Genomic DNA, 27,962 nt, shown 5'->3' with positions numbered 1-27,962 from the left:
TGACTATTTCTTTGTATTTTGCACCTATGATTATTTTTACCAATTATATTATATTTTCAAAATTTAATACTCCATTCACTTTCTATGGTCAAATTCTTTAGCTCTAAATAAAAATTGATATTAGCAAAATTAATAATAATAAAAAATTATAAAATTACGCTTACTCTTTAATTACAGTCAATAAAACAGAGAATATAATGAAGAAGTTAAGTGATTACCATCAAAAATTTATAAAATTATAATAAAAAAAAAAAATTGATAGCAAATCATTCTATTTCTGCTCGAAATAATAGGAATTTGACTAACCATACCATACCAGTTTTTCAATTTCATACCGTATAAAATTTTAAGATCTATCATTTGCAAGGAATAATGGTTATATTGCGATTAATGAGGATAAAAATCAATTATTATTCCAGGATTAAATAAGGGGTCATCTCATGAGAAGCGTTAAGAAAATGTAATTTAACTTTCTAATAAAACAACAGAAATGAAAAAATAAATAATAGTCATATTTTTTCCACTAACATGTGTTGCACAATATTAGGCTTATCATATGATTCAATATGAATAAGTTTAATACCAAGTATTCTGGAGACGGATGTAAGATTTCCCGAATTGAATATACCTTCTTCTGCCCATTTCACGAACTGTATCATTTCCTGAAACTCCAGTCTTCTGAACACCAATTTCCCGATTTCAATTTTTGGGAATAATATGAAACACCCAATTTTCCAATAACTTGAAATGTTTGAAACTGTTTATAGGGGAAGGAGTATGAATAACCAAAAGTGGGGTACGATGATCGTACAAACTAAATTTTTTGTTACACGAATAAAAATTAATACAACGTAAACATCCGAAAAATTCCGTATTTATTACACAATAAGACAATGGACAATTAATTTTTTTTTCATTTTTAAATTCTCTTGAATTTTAATTTTCTCTTTTTAAAAAAAATGGCTTGTCAAATTCCAAATGAATGTTTAAGTGAAATTCTTGAATATTTAGAAAAAGATGAACCCACTTTGTATTCATGTTTGCTAGTTAATCGTCTTTGGTGTAAAATAGCTGTTAGAATTTTGTGGAGTAATGTTTGGGATTTTAAAAGCTCCTATCAACGACGTCCAGTATCAAAAGCATCATCAATTCTTGATACATTAATTGCTTGCCTTCCCAGTGAATCAAAAGAACTTTTAATTAAAAATAAGTTTTACATTTCTGCGTCGGATCTAAAACCAACTTTATTTAATTATGTAGAATTTTGTAAAGTCCTTTCAATTAATGAGATCAATATTATAGTTGATAATGTCCTTAGAATTAAGAAATCCATTAAGCCATCAGATTTTAGAAACAGTTTAGTTGCAAATGAAGTTTGTAAGATGTTTATAAGTCAAATTTCATCTTTGAAAAAATTTACTTGTAACTATATGAGTTATTTACATAGTAATAATATTGATATTTCTAGTTTTCCACATGTTAATTGGGCTAAAGATCTTGCAGAATTATGTTGTAGTTCAAATCTTTCTTCAAGTTTTTTCTATCAACTATCTCAAATATGTCATAATTTGCAATCAATTTCTATATCATTTGTGGGGTTGATGTTTCAAATGAATTAAAAGAATTAATTTCTTCACAAAATAATTTAAAAAATATAACTTTATCAGCTTATGATGGATGTAATTGGGCATGTATTATACCTACTATAATAGAGCATTCTCACACAATAACAAAATTACAACTTTATGGTGATGATGAGAATTTACCATTTACATTTGTCAGTTCATTCACAAATTTAAAAGAATTAATATTTTCATTTGAATGTGGAATATATTTTGAAGAATTTGAAAAGTTAGAAAATGTTAATTTTTCAAAGTTAGAAATTTTAAAAATTCCTTATAAACGTCCAAAGACTGAGTATATAGTGAATTTTTTAAGAAATAATGGAAGTAACCTTAAAAAATTTTATGTGGGTGAAATGAATGCATCTTTAAATTTATCTATTGCTAATCATTGTCCAAATATCAAAAGTTTCCTTATAAGACTTGATAAAGAAATGGCTATATTAAGAGTTATATTTAATTGTTGTCCATACTTAGAAAGTATCATAATTTGGTGTGGATATGATCTTAATGAAAAGGAAGTATTAGATACTATTGTAAATTATTCACCAAATAAATTTCATGAATTAAAAATGTATATTAGATCAAATATTTGTGCTTCTCCAGAAGATTGGGAATCATTTTTTATAAGCTGGAAATATAGAACACCTAAAAAATTACTTAATTTAGTATTTCTTGGTAATTCTATAATAGATAAAGAATACTTGGAGATAATTGAAAAATATGAAAATCTAGGTATTATTAAATTTTACAATAAACGGTATGAAGAAGAACAACTGGAGGAAGGATTTTCACATTATTATTAACTTATATTAAAAGCTGGTAATAATTATAATATTATTTTAAATATTCTAGAATACTAGTATGATAGGATTTTAATAATATATTTGTAATAATTATATATTTTATTTAATAAAGTATTTATCCATTTTATTCTTGAATGTTGTATTTTGAATGAAGATTTACTAATAAAAACTGGCAGTTCAAACTGTGTCCACTCCACCCTTTATTATACAGTATAAATAACGAAATTTTAATAATATTGATGGAAGAATACTACAAGACACTCAGACAAGGCGGACAAAAGCAATCAATTAGAAGTCAAATAGTGTTTTTTTAAGAATAGGGCCTTTTATAACATAATTAACAATAACCAAGTAAAATGGAATACAAGAAGAATCTGGAACGTGGATAATATTCAAATATGAAAGTGGGTTAGACAGTTCATTAAATCAAGTATTATAACAGTTAAAATAGAAAAAGTACAATCGCACAGAGCAATCAGGAGTAATAAATTACAGAATTAGGAAGAATGAGCGAAACTTCAAGTTATACTATAATGGTTGAAAATACAGCATGGGAATATAGCTTGTTCTGGAAAGGAAAAAACTAAAAAATAATCAGAGAAAATGCTAGAGGTGCAATTAAGAAGAAATAATCTTACACGAATTTTCGAAAGTTGATCATATTGGAACAGATAACAGATTACAGCATACAAAATTATATAAAATTAAAAACTTTTTAGTTTTTAGAAATATTACCAACAATATATCAATCACATAAAAGATACTCGGATATTTATGAGAATAAGGTATGTGTCAGATGTCACGATTATTTATGTGAAATTAATTCATTTATTTAATTTTTAGATATTAAAACAGATGAAAATTAATTATACACCCAAATATAAAATGTTCTTTATTTTATTCTTAAAATATTTTACACAAGTTTCTTAAATAATTTCTCTTTTATTATAGCTTCTTATTTTACTTAGAATTATTTAAACACTAAGGTTAGAGTAGTAATATTTTACATATTTCTTAAAATAAATCTTTTTTGCCAATTATTAAACATAGGTTATCAAATTTAATTTATTTACAATATCATTAAAAGTTACAATATATATATTTGAATGAAAAAGTTTCACTATGATATCACTTAACTACTAAACAATAAAAAATGCATTAAACAAAATAGTGTAAACATATAAAACACAATGTTGAAATTTAAATAAATAAAATACATGCTAGTCAGAATTATGCGTCAATATGCTAATGATTGGCATAGTGTGATTAAGATTATTAATAAGGCATTATGTGAGCAAAAATTCATTATTTTCTATCTAACTGTACTTGGCGAGCATTCACATAGGATACACTTGGTTGGGATGAAGTTTGGAAAAAAGTGCCTCAACTAATGAGTAGAATTTTTTTAGGTACTAACGATGAAATTTATATTTTTTCCTGGTTTCTAGATCATGTTCAGATTCACTACACCTCTTTTCCTTTCATAAGTGTTAGAATACATTTCTGGCTTTATAGTCACATCACTATACTTCGTTTTGAGAAGGATCTGATCAACAAAAGCGATAATTTTTCTATTTTTAGTAGAAATAATGTCCTTCAGATGCCGGCATTTATTCTCTAACAGGTCAATGGACTTTTCAGCTGATGCAATGGTTTTTCTTGTATCAGAAATTATACTTTTAAAAAAGCTACCGAATCTGATAATTGGATGACTTTCCCATCACTCTTCTCCAAAGACCTGGTTATGACTACCTCACGAGACTTATATTGCTTTTGCAAGTCGAGAAGCTTTTCAATCTTTTTTTCCAATATCTGCTTTGATATACACAACTCCTCATTTTTTTGCCTTAATGAAATTTCACAGTTGCTAGTAATAGGCTTCATCTTCTGATGCTCCTTTTTCTTAATATAATTTTCAACTGCCTTATTTAACAAATTTTCCACTTCTGGGTGAATACTACTTGCCTGTTCTAGCAATAACAGATATTTTTGAGATGTAAGGCATCACCATATATTTATTTTGATGGAGCGAGGAAGCTGGTTAAGTTGCTTCAAGTAATATATGTGAAAAAAATGGTGTCAGTATATTATTAGTCATTTTATACAGATAATAAAAAATTCTGAAAATCTAAGAATTGTGATGAAGCATTCAGTACATTCAGTACATTCACAGAATTTGAAAAATAAATTTACGCATCAAGTTCATGAGAGATCTGCTAGAAATACAACTACAATCAAGAAAAATCACATGTGCATTACAAATTGTAATGCTAATCAATTTTGCCAGCATTAATACATGATCACATTTTTTGTGATACAGATAATAAATTTTTTACTAATTCATTTTGTGATTGCTTATCTTCCAATTTCACAATTCTGGCTTAAGCTCAATATTTTTGGCCTTAATTTTATTATTCTCAGCTAGGGATGCCAACGGTCGGTTCGGTTCGGTTTCGGTTTTAAAACTGCGGTTTTCAGCTGAAACCGAACCGACCGCAAAACCGACCGATAAAACCGAATTGCAAAACCGATCGCAAAACTACTGCAAATTGAATGAACTAATGTTAGAAAGTATTAATTATAATTTTATTTGATAATATTTCTTAAAGTTATAATTTTTTTTACGATAGTAATGTCAATTTTGCGATTTTTTTCAGCGGAACAAAAAATCACGTGATCGACGCGTAAAATATAAATTTTCTTATTATTTCAAAAACAAGAATACTATATATATATATACAACTAAATCATAATTTTTAATAGTATTCTCAATAAAATTAATAAAACAAACATTTTTTTCTTTTGAAATATATGATTAACTGATCGGTTTTTTTGTCAGTTTTTTTTATATATAAAACCGACGGTTAACCGGTCGGTCTTGGACTGAAACCGAACCGTAACCGAACTGGTAAAAACCAGTTATAATCGGTTATAACCGAAACTTTTGGCATCCCTATTCTCAGCCTCAAGCTTGCTAATGTATTGTTTTAATGTATTAGTCTCACTGGAACTATCTATTTTAGATTGCATGCTTGTGTAATGTAATATCAGTATGTTAATAATATTCAAAAATAAAAAATCATGTGATTTTGGTGAACTCAGTTTGCTGAAATTTGTCAAGAAAAAATTTTTATTAATGATAGCATGTCATACCACATGAAAATCTATAAAATTACATATATGAGATTGATTTCTATTCTATGAATTTTTTGGAGTTGAAACAGGACCCCAGAAAATACTTATATAAGTAAGGTCACAAAAATTTTTTTATTAGTAGCTCTAAGCATAAATTTTTACTATGATCACTAAGCATTGTTGATATCTAACCTTAAAAATTATATAAAAATAAGCAAATCAATCTTCTAACCTAATTAAATTTTTATTATAACACATATAATTTATAAAATATATTTATTAATTAATATATTTTATTAAATCTAATTTTAAATATGTTGTGAAGCTAAACTAAACATAATATACAAGTAGATTAACAATATTCAATTAATAAAGTTAATAAACAGTAAAAGAAAAATCCAAAATTAATACCATTACAAAAAATGTATATTTCTCCATAAGTATTATACTTACACCCATAAATATTAATATGTAGGTAGTTTCGACCTTGCTTAACAATTATCAATTAATTTAGAAAGTTGATTTCATTTGACCAAAGGGGTGTAATTACGCTCTGAAGTTGTAAACAAAGAAATGAAAAATTCGGAAGTTAGTACTGTTATGAAAAATGCACGTTTCTCCATAAGTATTATACTCACACTCATGAAAATTAATATATAGTAAGTAGTTTCGACCTTGCTGAACAACTATCAATTAATTTAGAAAGTCGATTTCATTTGACCAAAGTGGTGTAAATACGCTCTGAAGTTGTAAACGAAAAAGTGAAAATTTAAAAGTTAGCCTTATGAAAATTAAAATACAAGTAGATTTAACTTGCTGAACAACCTTACTTAAGCATAAAAGATAATTTGATATAACCAAAATGGTGAGTAGTAAAATTATATTTTAAAGTAAAACATATTTACAGTAATTTTATTTATTGCAGTTTTCAGAATTCTGTGTACATTGTAATGATTGAGTGATTATGATTGCAGGACGATTACAGGATGATTACAGGATAACATTGTACAATTTTTGTCCAGTAATCATCCTGTAATCTAATAATTTTTTTATTAGATAGTCTATAGGGGTAGCACAATTTTGAAAAGTGCAATAACAAAATAAACATGTACAATATAGTAATTTTATATTAAAAATAATATACCGAGTTTAATAAAAATTAAAAAGATACTATTGAAAGATAATTAATAAAATATTGAAAAAAAAACTGAAATTTCATCAAAAAAAATTTTTTTTATATAAAATTGTGAAATGTAGTACAAAATTAATACTTACCATTAGTGAAAATTAAAATAAAAATTAAATATATAATATTTTAAAAAGTTCTATAAATATGAAAAATAAGCAATAGTCAACACAAGTTGATTGATCTGACAATCCCATTTCATGACCAGCCTAAATTTTGGATTATAAAAACCATTTCCTCAGGAAACGATCAGTCATATGATTTTTTTGATTTGGATTATGATTTGTAATAATATACGCTTCTTCAATATCTAATCATTACCCCACATAAATAACAGTAGTTATAGATTGGTCATAATTGCTTACATTGCTATCACAAAAAAAAGAATTGCAATTACATTTATATTTTTATTACAACCATACTACATTGAATGTATGTACAGTATACACACATTAAAACAAAGGACAGATTAATAAATGCTTTATTAAGTTTTATTGTTTTTTTTTATTGATATAAAAGGCTGGCTAAAATAAATGCATCATTTATTTTGAAATAATAAAACCTAATAGACATAAATTATCATTGATTTCTCTGCTTTTCCCACAAATATAATTATTTATAATACTTTTATCCTTACTTACTTTCCATTTCTTCAAACGCAATCATTAATTGGGAATAAACATTTTTTTTTTTGTGTCCACCATGAATCATGGATAAAATTTGATTTGTAATGCAATAATCTATTGACAATCTTGACATTGAAGACATGATTGAGTAAATTATACCCATGGTCTAGTTTATAAAGCATGCTATCAACTAATGGTGCTGCCCGAAACTGGGAGGTTTTACCATGTGCTGAAACTGAAATGGTAAAACCAGTTTCGGAAAAATCAATCAAGTCCAAAATACTGAAACTCACCTGAAATATACAAAATTTTCTGAAACTTATAATCTACATCTTGATAATCAAAATTACATTTTTTACAATCAAACGAAAATATTTAAAGTTTTGTTTATTTTTATGTATAATTTCATCTTAAACAATAAAAAACAATAAAATTCTTACACCAAATTTATTTTATTTCATAATTCATATTTCATACTACATATGGCAATTGCCAGCATATAATATTCACAATTTTACAATTTATAATCATGGCAATATTTAGATTTCTAAATTCTAATACTCTTAGTTATAAATTTCATCTTCTTCCTCCTCTTCATTATTCAAAAATATTGCATTAGTCAAATCAACGTTATCCTCAATAAGCACATAAACTTCATGATTTGGTATTTGAGTTTCAAATATTTCTTCATAACCATCTTCATTATTATTATCTTCATTATAATCAACTTCATCAAAAAAGAAAGATTCATTTACCATCTTTTGGACTTCATTATCGGTATGTGTTTTCTCTGAAGAAATCAGTTTGGAATTATTCTGATAAAAATGACGAATCTTAGCCATTGTTTCAACTGTATTAATGTCCAAAGTTGTTCTTTTTTTCCCATAAAGCCATCCTAGTGCGGAAAACATTCTTTCACATGAAGCACTGTGCGGAACTACTGAAAACATCTTTAATGCCAGTTGTTTCAAATAGGGAGGTTGATCATCACATGACATCCACTATATACGTGGCGTAACATGTTTTTTAACAAAAGGTATTGCGTAAGTACCTTGTTTATCTTTGAAATTTAACATTTGAGCAATTAGGATTTCTTGATCATTAATGTCATATCCCATATTCTTCCAGATGTCTTGTGCATAAGCCAAAATTTTTGTCCACATGCCTTGTTTTAATCCCTCACCTAAATTAAATAGACAAACCATAAGTTAATGACCAAAAAAAAAAAACTTTTCTAAACTATTAAATTAACTTACCCTGATAATCAGGATGAAGAAAATAAGTTAATATGAATGGCATATTATCAAAAGATTCCCAACGCCTATTAATAGAATCTATTGCGTGATTTCAAAAGCCAACTAAACCTCGTTCAACTGGAATTTGTTTAATAGCATTTGCTAGGCGAATCAAAGCAATAAAACAATCTGCATAATTGGTATTAGATGCCTCAACAGACAAAACTGTCTTCTTTAATAGGTCTAACACTTTTAATAATAAGTTGACATCGTGAAAAAAACCTCGAGCATTAATGCTTTTCAATACACTCTTGCTGGTAATAATATTACTGTTTTCATTTGCAACCTATTAAATTATTATTATGTTAAAAAAATTAATAATTTAATAAAAATAATTTTTAAATTTTACAATAGTGTGGTACCTTTTCTAGTGCTAATTTTAGATGCCAAATAGAGTCTGCAGATTCAAACATTGTCATCCATCGCGTCTCAACCCAAGACTTTAATCCTCCGCCTTCAATTTTAAGATCTTTAGTGTATTTTTCTAATAAAGCCTTTCCTTGATGCGATTTTTTGAAAAATTTCACTATTTCATTATTTGCAATTAAAATCCGTCTTGAAAAATTGTAATCTATTTAAATGTAAAAAAACAAAAATTGAATTTACAATCATCATAATGCATATTCGGGCGTATTACTTTTAAATAAATAATACCTAGTATATCTTTAGTAATTAAATTTACACAATGTGCAACACAACGGGTATTAAATATAAAAGGATATTTTTCACTAATAATATTTCAAGCTGCAGCACAATTAGCCACATTATCTGTAACGATGGCTACAAACTTGTTAGGTCCAATATCTTTAAGTACTTTTTCAATTTCTTCAGCTATAAGTTGAGCTGTATGCTTTACAATTGAAAGATCTCGAAGTTGATAGAGAAATTCTCAACAATCATATGTCATTATTATAAAATTATAAATAGAATGGCCTGCAGGGTTCGTCCAGCCATCCAAACCTATAACAGGAATGAAAGTAAATAAGTAATATTATTTATAAATTAATAAATCCACTAAATATATAAAAAAAATTATTAATATAATTAATATAATGTATTTAATGTTACCTAACGTTAAATTTGTTGTATTTTTAAATATAGTATCGATTTTGTCTTCAATTTTGACTGCCAAATGTGAAAGCATTATTCCTGACAGTATATCACGGGAAGGTAAAGTATAACTGGGACAAGCTTTCTTAAACATCTCTATGAAAAATGGATGTTCAACAACACTAAAGGGAATACCGCAGCATACAAACATTTTAATTAAAGATTGATCCATCGAGTCTTGTCTTGGTTTTGATAATGCTTCGTTATGTTCATTATCCCAAAATTGGTAATGTTAAGCTGATCAAGTTTCTGATATTTGTTACTTTCATCATCTATGATATCATTATCGTCATCACATAAACGCAAAATATTTCTAACAAAAACCCTTCTTATTTCATCATCAACATTAAGACAATCTTTAGCAAGATGAACCTGAAGGTCTTGTGGTCATCCTCTTGGCCATTTTTTTCCACAATAAAGACATTCAGCTGCAAAATGACCAGCTGTTGCTAAAGGAGTCTGAATAAAATGTGTCCAGACAGGGTCTTGTGGGCGTCCACCTTTACTTCTGAGAACTGGTTCTGACCGTTCTATTAATGTTAATTGTATAGCTTTTCTTTTAGGTGGCATATTATTATACTATTAATCTTTTTTTAAAAAATGAACGTATAAAATAAAAAAAAGATTATCAATTTTATGACGTTAGATTTTATAATTTATACCAATTGTCTGCTAAATATGGATATATTAATTACGTTGTCACCCCCGTCTGCCACCCGGCGGTAAACAAGCTTCCCTGCTTTAATGTATATTCGTTCTCCACGAAACATTAATATTCTTGCTTGGTTTAGTTTTATTACTACTTAACTTTCAAATTGCGATAGCTCTCGCTACGATATTTCATCCATTATCTTCTTTCAAAATACGATAGTTCTCTTTACAAAAGTTTATATTTTATTCATTTCATAATTCTTGTTATGACATTAAATTCACCATGAATTTGTCCAATTAAAATTAATTAAGCGAACATTACAATAAAGTTTAGGGCGAACCTATTACCTTTAAAATAACATTACGCTTTACTAACAATTAATTAAACAAAATTACTTTTTCATCATAAGAAAATAGTAACAAAAACAATCGAAACAATTAATTTTCATATAAAGGGTATTTTATTTATTCTTCATAAAATTCACAATTAACTAATTTACTTAAAGTTTTACATCGTATCTGACGACTGTGGAATTCACTTCCCATTCCGCTCCTATTTAAACCAACTTTCTTATTCTTTCTTTTCCTAATTCTTATTTCTTTCTACTATTTCATACGTTATCTTTTATGCGCTATCTTATATGCTATTTTATATGTTATCTTTTCTAATATATTATACTATTTTAATATGCTATCTTTTCTTTAAAATAATCTTTCGCATGTTATGTCGTAAAGATATAATCCATCTTTTGTGGCTGTGCTATCTTTTCTTTAAAATAAAGTAATCTTTCAAATATTATATCGTAAAGATCCATCTTTTGTGGCTGTGCTATCTTTTCTTTAAAATAAAGTAATCTTTCAAATATTATATCGTAAAGATCCATCTTTTGTGGCTATGCTATCTTTTCTTTAAAATAAAGTAATCTTTCAAATATTATATCGTAAAGATCCATCTTTTGTGGCTGTGCTATCTTTTCTACTGCGTCTCGTCCGCTATTCTTCTACTGCGGCTGCAGTTCATCAATATTTTACATGTTCCTATTTTTTTGTTCCTTCAATTCGCTATCCTTCCTTTTTATATGATTTATCATTTGTGGCTTATGATTACTCCTCCTAATTGCTCTTATTGTTGAACTTGATAAACTGGTTACTAAGCCACATCGATCAACTCCCTACTTGATCTATTGGTTCTCCGCTAATCATTTAATAAACATTACATCATGTAGATCATTCCTTCTCCTAAAAGTTTATCCTTTCCGGTTAATTTTATCCAATCATGTGACTTTCTATTGTTTGATCTTTTATTTTATATTATTCCTCCATATTATGCGATTACTTCAGTATCTATGGCTACAGTTTGCCCCCACCTAAAATTTGAGTCCCATCAAATTCGAACTATTATTTCAAAATTTGTCCTATCAATATATTCTTTCAGTAATTCACCATTTACTGGTGTTTTCAATATCTTCCCTTCCATAGTTTTAATTCTGTATGATCCTTTAGAAATTATCTCATGTACATAATAAGGTCCTTTCCATTTTTCTTCTAACTTTCCAGACCATTGTTTCTCTTTTGCTGCGTCATAATATAGTACTTTATCTCCGATTTGTAATTTCTGCTTTATTCTATTCTTTTTATCATGGTATGATTTTTGTTTTTCCTGAGATTTCCTGACATTTTCTTTAGCTTGATTCCTAATGTTTGGTAATTCTTCGATCAACCCATTAATTCTCTCTGCCATGGTAATTTCCTTATCTTCTAAATCTAATAATGTCTTCATTTGTCTTCCATATATTAAATATCCTGGTTCCATTTTCGTTGAATCATTTCTTTTAGTTCGATACGCGAACAATACTCCTGGTACTTTTAAATCCCAATCTTCAATATTACTTAGCTTTGCTAATGATTCACATAATGTCTTATTAAATCTTTCAATCAACCCATTAGTTTTTGGATGATAAGGCATCGAAAAGTTATGTTTTATCTGAAATTCCTCCATTAATGATTTCACTAATTTATTATTGAAATGACTCCCTCTATCACTCAATATCTTCTTTGGACATCCATGCCTACATATTATATCTTCATAAATAAATCTTGCAATTTCCTTAGCATCTGCTGTTTCCAATGCCTTTGCTTCAGGCCATTTTGTAAAATAATCCATCGCTGTAACTATATATCTATTATTTCTCTTTGTTACTGGTAATGGTCCCACTACATCAATCCCAATTTGATAAAATGGTTCTATAACTTTGATTACATTCAGTTCATGTTTTCCTATTGGTTTTCCTCTTCTCTGACAATTATTACATGATTTGACATAAGCTTCCACATCTTTTCTCATCCCTTTCCAATAATATCCATCTTTGATCCTATTATACGTTGCATCTATTCCAAAATGTCCTGATAATTCATGATCGTGAGCTATGTACATTAATCCTTCAAATTCGTATTTTCTTATCACTCTTAGTCTTTTCTCATCTTTTATTTTGTAAATTAATCCTCCTATAATTTTATATTCCCGTTCGTTGTTGATATTTCTCGCTATCTTATTATATTCTTCCTCTTCCATGTCTATGTTGTAATTCTAAAAGCTAAAGGGTTGTAAAAGGTTGAAATGTTGTAAAGGGTTGAAGTGTTGTAAAAATTAAGGTGTTGTAAAAATAAAGCGTCGTGATAACTGTTCCATATATATTTTTTAATTTCTATCTCTCGATTTATTTTTGATCCTTGGTATTCCTATCCTTCTTATATATTTTTCATTTCCTATAATCAATTTAGATCGTACCCAACCTAATCCTTTTTCCATTAATCTTTCTTCTATTATCATATTGTCTTTATCTTCCATAATCAATTTCACCTTTTTCTCTTTTAGTCTTATTATAATGTGTACATCTACTAGTATGAAGTTTTCTCCCTCTTCAATCCTTAAACGGATAATTGTTTTGTTCCCTTCTTCTTTTATAGTTACTTTCCATATCTTATCGACCTTTACTCGATAGGTAAGAAAACAATTCTCATAACGATTTACTAATACCATTTTGGAAATATAATTCTAAGCTCTTTGGTGTCTTTCTAACTCCTTATATACTTTTCTCCAACTACTATCGTCGTTCCTAACTTCAATTTGACTGTATCTTTTGGTATCTTTGTATACATCCTGGTTTTCTTTAAACATTTTAACCATGTCCAAATATTCATTTTTCTTTAATGTTGGGTATGACGATTTCTCCATTTTCTTCGTTTCTCTTCCAATATAATTTTCCCAACATACATCGCCATCTTTTTCCAAAAATATCACTATTGATTCATCTATTGTTTCTTTTAATCTGAATATTTCTTTTTCCATCTCATGGTTCCCATGTGGAGTAATTAATCCTCTGTTGAAACTTTTCGTCTTCTGATAATAATATTCGCAATATGGCGATTTGTCTAGAATTATTATATCCGTATCTTCATCATATTCTAACATTCTTCTGTTTATTTGTTCTACTACTTCCTTTCTAAATTTCCATTCTGTTTCTAATTTTGATTCGTGAAATTCACCTTTGTCTTTTCTTCTCCTTTTGAATGTATTAAATCTTACTTTTAATCCTTGCTTTTCCCACTCTTTAATCAAATTTTGTACTATACTTGTTTTTCCTAATCCATCCACTCCATCGATTATAATAACTTGTGGCTTATTTTCTCTTCCCAATTTCTTTAATAATTCTTTTTCTGTCTTTTCCTCCAAATTTAAAAGTATTGCTTCTTTATCGGTAAAATATTTTTCATCATCCCATCTCCCTTTAAATCTTTTAGCATTATACCATTTATTCCTAAATTTGATATATCTCAATTTCCCCTTATTACTTTCTATTTTTGTTATTTCTTGATTCTCGTTCCTTTCTGTTTCTTTTTCTTTAAATCTCAATCTTGATAATCCATCTGCATTTTTAATTTTCTTTCCACTTCTATGTACTATTTTAAAGTCAAATTGTTGTAATTTCATTACCCATCTTGCTCTCCTTCCCGTTTGTTCCTTTCCATCTGTTAATCCTTTTAATGCTGCGTGATCTGTTATCACTATAAATTTCCTTCCTACTAAATATTTCTGAAAATGTTGTATTCCCCAAAATACCGCTAAGCATTCCAATTCTGTTGGTGGATAATTCTTCTCTGCTCCAACTGTACTCCTACTTGCGTAAGCTATTACAACCTCTTTATTTTCTTCATTCATTTGAGCTAACACTGCTCCTAATCCTATCTTAGATCCATCAGTTATCAATATAAATTCTCTACTGAAGTCCGGATATACTAAAATTGGATTTTTTGTCAATTTTGTCCTCAATACGTCAAATGCTTCTTGTTGTTCTTCTTTCCATTCAAACTTTTCATTCTTTCTTGTTAAGTTAAGCAAAGGTTTTGCTATCTTCGAAAAACCTTTTATAAATCTCCTATAATATGAACATAATCCTAAAAATGATCTTACTTCTGTAACAGTTTTCGGCCTCCTCATATTTTCTATTTTCTCAACTTTCTCTTTATCCGGTCGCAATCCATCTCTTCCTACTATATGTCCTAAGAAATTTATATTTCTCAATCCAAACTGACATTTCTTCAATTTTACAATCATATTATTCTCTCTCAATTTACTCAATACTTTATCTACATGTTCTATATGTTCCTCAAAATCTTCTGAATAAATCATTATATCATCTAAATACACTGTAACAAATTCTCCTATATATTCTTTTAATATTTTATCCATTAATCTCTGAAATGTTCCTGGTGCATTCTTCAATCCAAATGGCATAACATTGTATTCATATAATCCTTGTGAACAAATGAATGCTGTTTTCTCTTTATCTTCTTCTGCCATTTCCACTTGATGATATCCCGCTGCTAAGTCCAAACTTGTGAACCAACTTCCCTTTCTAAATTTTTCCAACAATTCGTCTATCCGGGGTAAAGGATATTCATCTGACTTTGTCACATTATTTAGCTTTCTATAATCTATACAAAATCTATAATTTCCAGTTTTCTTTCCTGCTAACGTTACTGGAGATGCCCAATTACTCCATGATTCTCTTATCTTTCCCATCTTAACAATTGTTCAATTTCTTTCTTTATAAACTTTCCTTTTTCATCAGTTTCTTTATATCTCTTTTGTGCTATTGGTCCTTGATTTTCTCCGATTATTATTTCATGTTTAACTGTATTTATCCTCCCTAGTTTCTCTTCATCATATTCAAATATATCCTCATATTTCCTTATCAATTCCTTAAATACTGTTCTCTCTTCATTGCTCATTTCTCCCAGATGTGTTTTCTCTTCAAATTTTTCTTCTTTGCTCTCATTTAGCATCTTTACCGTCTCTCCTTCATTCAGAAAACCATGACCATTCATTTTTCCTCATCTCTCTTTTCTCTATCAGTTTTTACAATCGATAACAATTCTTCTTTTTCCATCTCCTCATATTCATCTTCACCCTCTGACTCTTCACTAGAATTACTATCTATATCATCCATATTCTTTGGATCTTCATCAAATTCACCCCTATTCTCTGACTCCTCAAATTCAACATTTTTCTTTCCTCTAAAATCAATTGGTATTTCATATATTCCATTATCCCATTCTATTGTTAACAGACCTTCTTTCATATTTATTATCCCATATCTTAATAAATCAGTTCCTAATATCAAATCTTTTCTTCTCGAGTCAATTACTTCGAACTCTAAAGGTATTTCTAAATTTTCATCAATTTCTATTCTAATTTCCACTCTTCCTAATGAAGCTATGTTATTTCCATCTGCTATTGTTAATACGACATTACTTTTCTTCGTTATTGGTATATTTAATTCTTTTCTCAGTTCATTCGTTATTACTGAAGGTCCTGCTCCTGTATCAACTAATGCTCTAATCATTTTTCCTTCAATTATTATATTACATCTTGTTGCTTGTGATTTTTCTTCTTTCTGATTAATATTCTTCAATTCCCCCGAGTGTAGTCAATATCTCAAACCATTTAATAATTTCTTCCTTACTTCTGGTCTTTCATTTATCATTTGTCCCCAATTAATTGGTACGCTTGAATTTACAAATTGCTCAAATGGATCAAAATCTCCAACATTTGGTATATTTCGATTTAACTTCACTTTCTCGTTTGTACATTCTCTAGCAAAATGTCCTTGTTGTCCACAATTGTGACACCTATTATTATTCTTTCTAGTTTCATATCCTTTCTGTAATTGTTCTTTTGTAAAACCCCTCTTATTATTCCCCTGTGCTTTTTGCTGTTGTCCTTGCCATTGTGCATTTCTTCTTCTATCTCTTTCATCATTCATAACCTTGTCTTTATTTCTTTCACTCTTTCTAGGTGGTACTGGGAACATATCGTATCTTTCCTCATCTCCATAGTTATTCACTTCGTATCCATCGAATCCATTATTATAGTTATCATATCCATCACCCTCATTATATCCATCATATTCATCATTATATTCCATATTATACACATTATATCCTTCACCATAATATTCTTCATCAAAGTAATTAACTTGATTATTTTGGCTATATGACCCTTTATTATTTCCTCCATATGATCTTCTTTGACCTTCCCTACAAACTCTAGAAGTATGTCCTTTTCTTCCACATGTATAGCAAGTCATTCTATCCCAGTTCATATTATTTCTTTGGACATTATTATTTCCGATCGGTCTCCTATCATTCCCATTCCTTTGCATTACATATGCTTCATTTCTCTGCATTACATGTGCTTCCAACCTTTTCATTCCATTAATTAACTCATCCCATTCATCACTTTTAACTTCTTTATTTTGTAACTCTTTCGCAATTGGATTCATTCCTTTATACTTATTTGTCTCTTCTTTCAAAATTTCTTTCATGTTTTTCTCTTGTCCTACTCGTTTCATATCCAACCCTGTTGTTTTCATTAACAATTCATCTTTTGCTTCCTCTTCTCTTTTTGCTTCGTTAACTGCATCATTCAGATTCGTCAGATTACTTCTCCTAACATGATAACCTAGCATGGCATCTAACCCTTGAATAAAATAATTCACTTGATATAAATCATCTAATGCATGACCTCTAGTTGCAACTCTTAATATTGACCTAAATCTTCTAGTATATTCCTCAACACTTTCATTTGTTCCCTGTTTAATTCTTGTTAATTCTAACATCTTTCTTCTTTAAACATCATTCCTAGTAAATCTGTCGATTAATCTTCTTTTTAAATTCCTATCCTCATTATAATCACACCAATTCACTAAATTAGCTGCTACCCTTTCTTTTTCCTCATTATACCATTGTAATGCAATTCCTCTCAAACAAGTTATGGCTATATTTGCCTTATTTTGTCTACATGCACCTCCTCCAACATTTCCTCCTGGTCGTCCACTTACTGTAAATGCTATCTCATATTGAGTAGTATGAAAACCCCAATTCTGGCTCACTCCCACCATATAATCTAAAATACTACCACTTTATATAATCTAATTACCACCATCATATAACTTAATTACCATCATATAATCCACCTACCACTTTTACTATAATTTAACTACCACTTTATATAATCTAGTTACCACCATCATATAATTTTAATTACCACCATATAATCCACCTACCACTTTTCATATAATCTAGTTACCATCATATAGTTTTATTACCACCATACAACTCTATTACCACCACACAATCTGAAAAAATTAACCGAACAAGAAATAGGATTTCAAAGCCAACGGAGCCAAAAAAGGTAAGGAATATTAACCCATCCAGGAAACCAGCCATGGAGTCAATAGAGCGGAATAGCAAGGCAAGCAATTACCCTTATACCGAGAAAAAATGTAATTGAATAAAAGGTAGGTACCAAGTAACTATACAGATAAATAGTACATAACATGGTATATACCGCAGAAAAGTTAGCAACAATCTTCGGCTGCACAGTCTCCGATCTTATGGCTATCAATAGGGAAATCCTAAAAAGCCACCAAACCCCGTACGCAGTATCAGTAATCCCTGAACTTGTGGGCCATATCCTGGAATACATTCCAAGTAGAAATTTCGGGACACATCTTCTAGAAGTCAGCCCAATCTGGAGAGCCGAAGCTGAACGAATACTCTGGAAGCGGCATAAAGAAGCCGAGGAGGTATACGACAGGGCAGTAGAAAAGAAGGAAAAAGCAAATGATGCTCTTGGCCAATCATTGGAGGAGGAGGGTATCCTCCGTGAACTTGAATGGGAGGCATATCAAAAGGCTTGTAAAGAGAGAACAAATGCCGCAGTAAAGCATATTATAGTAAAAGAAGCTATTCGCCGTTGTAATTTACAACTATAAGTTACTTAAGGATAGAGAATACATCGGGATGAGGATGTGTTCGGTGACTCGGATGATGATGACTCAGATGGTGACGAATAGTTTAGGAAGACAGTACTAATCTGTCTCCCTTTTTTTTACCCTCATAGGGTAGGCAGACAATTAATTTTTATTTTCAGAAAAAATCTAATTGAATAAAAGAGGAGTATAAAAAGTTTACAAGATGTCAACACATCAAGCAAGAAGTGCCCAACACAGACAAGTCACCCGATCAGTTCTAGCTGAACTCAAGCAGGTACCTGTCAAGTCCATCCCATATCCCCGCTCAAATGCAAAATTGCAGGAATATGAGGATGAGATCCGCCAAATCCGTGAAGCACAAGCGGCAGTAACCAATGAAGAGATAACCCGCATGATGCAAATTGATCCAGACCCACATTATGAGGTAGTCTTTGAACGTCGTGATCAGGTACGTATAGGAAAGGAGTTAACAGACTCAAACTTTACGGCTGATATTGCTATATGAACACCTGGAAAGGAGTTAACGGACTCAAACTTTACGGCTGATATTGCTATAGGAACACCTGGAGAGCATGACTATGCTTCATTTCTTACAGCACACAGTCAAACAATCCAGAATATTCTTCAGGATGAAAGAAATCGATTGGGATCAATAAAAGTAAGAATTGGAATATTTGCCACAATAAGACGTTTAGATTCTTACCTTGAGGGATTATTCGGAGATGGTAACTTTAGTGAAGATGATGGAGTAGAGTATATCTACAGATATAACATACCATTTAAAACTCGCAATATGCCAATCCTACCATCAACAGATATTAATGGTACATTTAACTTTGCATTAGCAAGAATCATGCAGAAAGTAGAAGACTATGTAAATTACGGATCAGGTTGGGAATTCTATCGTGTAGAAAAAATATTTATAGAAATCTCGCAATTCCAACCACCCACAGGAGCAGGACATATACCACTCCCAAAAGATCTTGCCACGAAAAAGGGAGTAGTAAATCCAGCTAATGATGATGACAAATGCTTCCAGTGGGCAATCCTAGCAGCATTACATCCAGTAGAAAAGAACGCAGAAAGAATTTCCAAGTATAAGGAGTATGTAAATGAGTTAAACTTTGAAGGTATCGAATTTCCAGTACAAGCTGATGAGGTAATTCTAAGAAGATTTGAGCGACAGAATCCAACTATTGCCCTCTGCATCTGTGAATGGCGTGACCACCGCCTATGCCCAATATATGTTACTGATAGGGATGATGCAGAGGGCCGTAAAATAATAGATTTAGTACTTATCAGTAACGGGGAAAAGCAGCACTATTGCTGGATTAAGAATATGAGCCGTTTAGTAAATAAACGTACAAAAGATGGACATGCAACATTTGTCTGCCGATGGTGTATCTCCCACTTCACACATCAACAAGAAATCCATGACAAACATGTAGCAATATGTCGAGGATTAAAGAAAACCCCACAAGCAGACCGAATGCCATCAGTAAAGAAAGGAAATGATATATATGAATTCAAAAACTGGAAACGCCGCATGCAAGTTCCATATTACTTTGTTGCAGACTTTGAAGCCCTAGTAATGGACATACCACCCACAGATGAAGACAAAGATAAGAAAACCAAGAAAGTACAAGAGCAAATCCCCTGCTCATACTCGTATATTAAGGTAAGATATGATGGTGTAAGTGAATCACAGAAGATATTTACAGGAGAAAATGCAGCACAAAAATTTGTAATCGAAATGCTAAATGAGGCTGAAGCAATCCGTAATGAATTCAGAAACCCAATGGAAATGATGCCGTTAACAACCCAAGAGCAAGCAAGTTATGATAATGCAATAAACTGCTGGATATGTCGTAACCCCTTAGATGGAAATAAAGTAAGAGACCACTGCCATATTACAGGAAGGTATCGAGGTGCAGCACATAGAGGATGTAATCTTGACTTATCCATAAAACCTCGTGAAATGCATATCCCAGTAATCTTTCACAATTTATCAGGATATGATGGACACATAATTATGCAAGGAATTGGTGCAATGGAATGTGAGGATGATATTGATCCTATCCCTTATAACATGGAAAAGTATATGGCATTCAAGTTAGGTTCCCTCCGATTTATAGACAGCTTACAATTCATGAAATCAAGTCTCGACAAATTAGCATCCAATCTAGGTGCAGAAAAATGTAGAGCACAAGAATGTAGTAATTCACAACACTTATGGCGAATTGATGCAGGTAGATGCTTTGCACATCCCGAAAACTTTAAGATAACACGAAGTCAAATACCACCTGAATTACTCGAGATTTATCTTAAGAAAGGTGTCTACCCGTATGAATATATGGATGACTGGAAAAAGTTCGAGAAAACTAGTTTACCACCTAAAGGAGCATTTTATAGCAAACTTAATGAAACCCACATTAGTGATAAAGAATATGAATATGCACAGTATGTATGGGAAAAAGCAGGATGTAAAACAATGCAAGATTATCATGACATTTATCTCAAAACTGACGTCCTCCTACTAGCCGATATATTTCAGAATTTCCGAGAAATGGCCTTGAAAAAATATGGGTTAGATCCTCTCTGGTATTATTCAACACCAGGCTTCGCATGGGATGCACTATTCTTAATGACAGGGCAAAGATTGGATCTTATAACTGACCAGGACATGTACATGATGGTAGAACAAGGATTACGTGGTGGAATCTCTATGGTAAGTAAACGATATGCTCGTGCAAATAATCCAGGTATGGGAGAAGGTAAATGGACCACAGATAAGCCCAAGTCATCTATTCTATACTTAGACGCAAATAACCTATATGGATGGGCCATGTTGCAATACTTACCTACAGGTAACTTCCACTGGATAAAGGAGGAAAACGAGTTATCTAACATTCAAAGGCAAATAGAAAGTAATGAAATACCAGACAATTCTTCTGAAGGATATATCCTTAAAGTTAAACTGGAGTACCCTCAAGTCCTCCATTCACAACACACAGATTACCCCCTTGCACCAGAACGAATGAAGGTTAAGAAGGAATGGCTTAGTAAAAAGCAGCAGGAAATAATAGCACGCTCAGGACAACGATACACACCCACAGATAAGCTCATCCCTAACCTATTTGATAAGGATGAATATGTAGTTCATTATAGAAATCTCCAGTATTATGTTAGCCAGGGCTTAGTAATCAAGAAGGTCTATGAAGCTATAAAATTCGAGCAGGCTCCATGGATGAAACCATATATAGAATTTAACACCGCCGAACGTGCTAAGGCTAAGAATGATTTTGAGAAGGACTTCTATAAACTCATGAATAATAGTGTATTTGGTAAAACTATGGAAAATCTCAGGAAACGTGTACGTGTCTCAGTAGTACAACCCCAAACCCATCCCAAGAAATATAAAAAGCTTACCTCAGATCCTGCATTCAAGGGTCGTAAAATATTCTCAGAAAATCTTGTTGCAATCCACCGACGAAAAGTGGAGGTAATGCTTAACCGTCCAACATATGTGGGTATGAGTGTGCTTGACCTCTCGAAGCTCTGTATGTATCAATTCTACTATGATACTCTTAAAGTACGATATGGTGAAAAAATCCAGTTATGTTATACAGACACAGACTCACTTCTTGTACAAATCCAAACTGAGGATATTAATGCAGACCTCATAGATATGGCAGACCAATTTGACTTCAGTGATTATCCTAAAGATCATCCTGTACGAAAAGCATTAGGTGATAAGACTGACATAAATATGAAAATCCCAGGGAAATTTAAGGATGAATGTAATGGAGCAGTTATAGCAGAATTTATTGGCCTCCGTCCCAAAATGTATTCCATTCTCAAGGTAGGGGATGAGACCACCAATCCAAAACATGGTATCCGTAAGGCTAAAGGTGTCCCCTCAAAGGTAGTTAAAAAAGAGTTCCACCATGAGCGGTATAATAAGGCACTCTTTGATCCTAAACATAATGATACAGTCACCTTTAGAGCAATCCGATCTGATAGACATGCCATAAATGTTATAGAAATGTCGAAGGTAGGATTATCCCCTATGGATGATAAAAAATGGATTGCACAAGATAATATCACAATGTATGCACATGGAGATTATAGGATACCACAACTTGAAAATTAATATAATATATGAGTAGGAGGCAGCATAGTATCAGATGGCACAACTAATAATTCTTCTCAAGTAAATATTTTTTTAGGTCCATCAGATAACCTATATATAACCGGCTGCCCATCAACAACTGTGGAAGATTCAATTGTATAAACTTTAGTAGACCATATTGGATCAGTTGCACGTCTCCTACCTTGGTAATCTGAGTTATCAAGTAAGTATCTCACAAGAGAACCAGCTGGTAAACGTATTTCTTCTGCACCTACAGGTCTATCCTTCCAAATTTTTGAAGGTAGTGCATACACTTGATCTTTCTGGATTGCCTCAACTGGAGACATACCTAGTAGACGAGTATTAGAATTATTTAGCTCATTCACAATATCAGAAAGGTTCTTAACCCAGGCAGTATTCACACCTTCTGTAAGGAGTTCCTTTGCATCCTGTATTTTGAAAAGTCTCTCTGCTAAAGTTCGATTATACCGTTCAACAATAGCCTGACTCTTATGAGTAGTACCCACCCGAATACGCACACCTTTTTCATCCATTAATCGGATAACTTCATCCTTAAATTCTGATCCCCCATCTACTTGTAAAACTCTTGGCCAAATAAGCGGGCAGTCTGCTTTACCATAAATCTTTTTAAATGCCTTAGCAACACGTGCAGAGCTGCGATCTTCTAGAGGTACTGAAGCTTTATATCGGCTAGCAACATCTACAATATTCAGACAGTATTTATACAGCTTTCTATCTACAGTATCATAGGGCATATATAAGATATCTGCTTGATGATACATATTTGGTCGAGTAATCTTATTAAAAGAAACCTGTGGAACATACTTGGGTATAGGTGAGTGTATTTGCCATATAGCCTGTTTATGCAACCACTCTGTAATATCAGATATATTAAAATCATGGCCTTCAGCTTGCACTTTAGCCCAAAGTTTTTCAGGAGTACGATAATATCCACATGGATGGTAATAGATTTGTTGAAGGATATAATTTTGTTCGATTTGTTTATTAAATGTAGGGTCTATAAAAATCTGTGGAACTGGCAATGGAAGATACATCGTTAAAGACACAGATTACAAAGCTTGCACATACATTGCAATCACAAGAGCAATATATAAAATACCTGTATGGTGTAATCGAGGGTCATGAATCTGAGATAGAAGAACTTAGGCAAAAAAATGCTGAGTTGCGTGCAAAGCTTAAGAAAGCATTAGAAACGGCATCACTAAAGGAGGAAGGGCTTCAAGCATTAGAACGTCAGCTGATTGAAGTTGATACTCTAAATATTCAACTCAAAGATCGAATAAAAGAACTTGCTAATAGACAACGGAAAAACATGGCAGCAATTCCTCCTGACCCTATTACAGAAATCTTAAATAATCGGACAACTATAGCAAATAGTGTAGCTGGTATTCGTATTCACCTTGATCATACAACTATAGCAGCACACCCTCATATAAATCATTTATTTAACACTGCAAATGATAGTCTTGATGCCATTATCCGATATGCTAATGAGTTGCGAAATATTATAGAAGATCAAGATAATATGGAGGATAGACTTGAAGGTTTGTTAGATGATGCACATAACCGTGAAGAATATCTTAGACGAGAACTTAATAATACACGTGCTACTATACTAAGAACAAGACGTACCTATGAGGATGCATATGCAAATGAAGTGCGTCATCGCCAACATTGGGAAGGCCTTGCACAAAATACTCAGATCCAATTGGCTAACATCCAGGCTCAATTTGCTAACAGTCAAATCCAACTAGCTAATGTCCAGAGAGAACGTGATGAGAGTAGAAGAAATGCTCATAGATTATTACAGCGCTATAATACTGAAACAGAGCGAAGTAGAAGGCGGGCTAATGGTATCATTCAGCAAGCTCGAGCATGGAGAGGGCAATTTTTAAACTGTCGCAATCATGGTCAAAATTTGCAAAATCAGGTCAATAATTTGAATCAACAGATTCTAGCATTACAAAATAACCCTCCGGTAATACAACAACCTATAATGGCAGGATATGCACCTAAAAAATTTAGAGGAGCATCTGGTGAAGATCCAGAACTTTGGCTTCAAGAATTCAGGCAATGGTGTGAGTCTGCTGGACTTGATCCTGCTGCTAATGCTAGGACTCGTGTTAGGATTCATGGGATCTTTGAAACTTTACTTGAAGATGATGCTAGAGATTGGTATGAAACACATATCAAAGGAAAAAATTGGGAATGTGTAAATCTTCTGGATAATACTGGTGTGGCCACTCTTGCTGCTTTTAATGCTTTGAATAATGCCGCTATACAGGCTGTAGCGGCGAATCAATTTCGTGGAGGGGCTGGTGTATTACATGGACAAGCAGCTGCAGATAATACTATTACTGGTGCTAATTTTATACCTGATCATACTGTATGGGATGAAGATTGGTCAATAGTCGAGGGTCGTCCTACTGATATAGCTGTTAATAATCCTAATGCTAATAATGGAGGTACAATTGTGGCTCCTGGAATACGTATTGGACAATTAATATATCGTTTTAAGCATTACTTCCCTACTATAACATCTGAAAAGTCTAAGCTTGCATTTAATGCTATTGTTCAGGGTAGTGATACTGTAAGCCGATTCTATTCTAAATTACGAAGAATGGTTAGACTTGCATATCCAACTCTTCCAGAGGTAAATCAGAATGAATTAGTACGGCAACAGTTCTTAAATGGTCTTTCCAGTGAAAATAAGTTGGATGCGCGACGTATTGGTTTAGAAAATTCAGTTGCATCTATTCTGAATAAATTGGAAGAAGTTGAGAAATACAGGACAGATATGCCACCTACTCCTATAGTTACATACCAGGGTCCAACTTTAGCGGATATTGAGAATCTTATAAATTCTAAAATTCCTATGACTACGGCTAAATCATCTGCAGTACCAGTACCATCTTCTAGTCCATTTTCAAGTCCTCAAAATGATACATCATTTCAGAGATTACTTGCTTTAGCATATAAATTAGGTCTTCCAAGAGATATCGATATAAGTAAAGTAACCCTTAGTGATCTTGAAATATTTATTGATACAGAACTTAATAAAAATTTACCATCTGACCATATTTACCGTGGTAATCAGGTATTTGGTATAAGTTCAGGTACACGCAAACCAAAGAAATCAAAGAAATGCTCAAGTTGTGGAAAATCTGGTCATACTAAGAGTTCCTGTCCAAAATCTAAGAAGGGAAAGAGGAAAACAAATTATGCACATGACTCCTCTGATTCCTCTAACTCTTCTGACGCCTCTGACTCCTCTGACTCCTCTGATAGTGATTCAGACTCTGGACATGCCTGCTATGGATTAAAAAAAAAAGCCTACAGAAAGGAAACGTGTAGATAAAAAGCCTACTGATAAGAAAAAATCACAACTTGAAAGGCAGCGTATTATCTTTGAGGTTTTTATACAACTCTTAAAGCTTCTGGTTCAATCCTTCGTTAATGCTGTACCAAAAGAGACTGTTATATCTGCTTACAATGCTCTGAATGCTGAATTCATTAATTATAAAGAACCAGTACTCAGTCAGCTTAAAGGAGAACCCTCGATAAAAACACGTGAAAAAGTTTGGGATAATGTTAAGGACCTTTTCACATCTATCCTTCATCCTATGATTTCGGTTGTAACTAATAGTATGGCTGCAAATTTAATCCGTAAAAATGATGATGTTATATGTAATAATGACTTATGGTCTTCTATAGCGGGTATTGGAATTGTTAACCGCAAGTCTGCTAGTGATGTAGTCACTATTAAGACCAAAGTAGTCGCACCTGAGAGTGAAAAATCTTTAGTTATTCCTACGACAATTTTTGATACTGGTTCTGATAGTTCTCTGATATCTAACAATATTGTAAAGCGCCTAAATCTTGACGTTGATAGAAGTAATGCTCCTGATCTTAGTGGTGTTGCAACAAAATCTGATACTATTGGGACAGTATATGGTCTTGGTATTCTTGTATATGATGGGGAGAACTCTAAAAAAATTGAAGATGACTTCATGGTTGTTAAGAGTGATAAGGACTTTTTATTGCTAGGTGTACCTTGGATTGATCGTGCTAATGTCATTCTAGATTTCCAAAATCGACAACTGACCATCCCTCTATCATCACGTAAAAAAATTACCATTCCAATTTCTCTACATAAACGGAAAACTAACGTGACTTCCTTGCAGATGGATACTATCGACTTAAAAAAAATTCACACTCTCGAGGAAGATTAACCTGTCATCTATGTGGAGCAAGTTTTGACTTTCCCTCTAAGTTAAAGCGTCATCTTGCTAGGAAAAATCCATGTGTTTCCCAAACTTCTGCGGCAATGATGGGCAGTGGCGGGCAGTGACAGGGCAGTGCCCAAATTTTTTCGGCAGTGACGGGCAGTAACAGGGCAGTGCCCAAATTTTTTCGGTAGTGATTAGCCTTTACAAATATTACATTTGCCATGTTACTCTGATTTCTAGGTCTTTACGGGTTTCTATGAGTTTTTCAATGGCATTTCTATTTTTAAAATATCGACTATATCTGATATCTAGCTTTTGAAGGTTTGGTAATATATGCAGGATTTCACTTAGCAAATCTCTAACGTCACCTTTTCCACCATAGTATTGATAATCTATTATGCTAAGTTCCTGGATATTGGGACAAGCTTGTAGCATTTTTACAATACAAATGGGCCATAATTTTACTCCATCCATATTAAGCTTTCTGATATATTTTCCACATACTGTTCCTGGTTTTGTGAGATGTTTGTACATTTGGAACTCCTTAATATTATAGAGGTTATAAAGGTCTGTTTCACCCCATAGGAGAGAGTTTGCTACTACAGCCCATTTTCGACACACTAATGCATAATTGCAAAGATAATGCCAACGGGAGTAAGTACCTTCATATGAAGTTTTGAATATCTTTTCTAAAAGTTCGAAAGGTAAGCTATTGTTTGTCATGGTATCTCATATGAGATATTGATGAAGAAGTTTTATTTAATTAGATTTTTTCTTAGGATAAAATAA

The 27,962-nt window shown here is 31.7% G+C and overlaps 3 protein-coding genes across 3 annotated transcripts; 2 read left to right on the top strand and 1 right to left on the bottom strand.

Annotated features, from left to right (window-relative positions):
* Positions 1–959: 959 nt before the first annotated feature.
* OCT59_029399 (uncharacterized protein) lies at positions 960–2,428 on the top strand (the record flags this gene model as incomplete). The annotated part of the gene is made up of 2 exons (XM_066143708.1): positions 960–1,533; positions 1,623–2,428. 2 exons carry the CDS (start codon positions 960–962, stop codon positions 2,426–2,428), a joined length of 1,380 nt encoding a protein of 459 aa, XP_065994673.1.
* Positions 2,429–8,376: 5,948 nt separating this feature from the next.
* OCT59_029398 (uncharacterized protein) lies at positions 8,377–8,674 on the bottom strand (the record flags this gene model as incomplete). Its single annotated transcript, XM_066143698.1, has 2 exons — positions 8,377–8,558; positions 8,632–8,674. 2 exons carry the CDS (start codon positions 8,672–8,674, stop codon positions 8,377–8,379), a joined length of 225 nt encoding a protein of 74 aa, XP_065994672.1.
* Positions 8,675–18,389: 9,715 nt separating this feature from the next.
* OCT59_029397 (uncharacterized protein) lies at positions 18,390–18,770 on the top strand (the record flags this gene model as incomplete). Its single annotated transcript, XM_066143689.1, has 1 exon — positions 18,390–18,770. One exon carries the CDS (start codon positions 18,390–18,392, stop codon positions 18,768–18,770), a length of 381 nt encoding a protein of 126 aa, XP_065994671.1.
* Positions 18,771–27,962: the final 9,192 nt, after the last annotated feature.

Source organism: Rhizophagus irregularis, chromosome 9, assembly GCF_026210795.1.
Source record: "Rhizophagus irregularis chromosome 9, complete sequence".
NCBI classification, from domain to species: domain Eukaryota; kingdom Fungi; phylum Glomeromycota; class Glomeromycetes; order Glomerales; family Glomeraceae; genus Rhizophagus; species Rhizophagus irregularis.
Note: the sequence above shows the minus strand (reverse complement) of the source record. Positions and strands in the feature narration are given on the sequence as shown.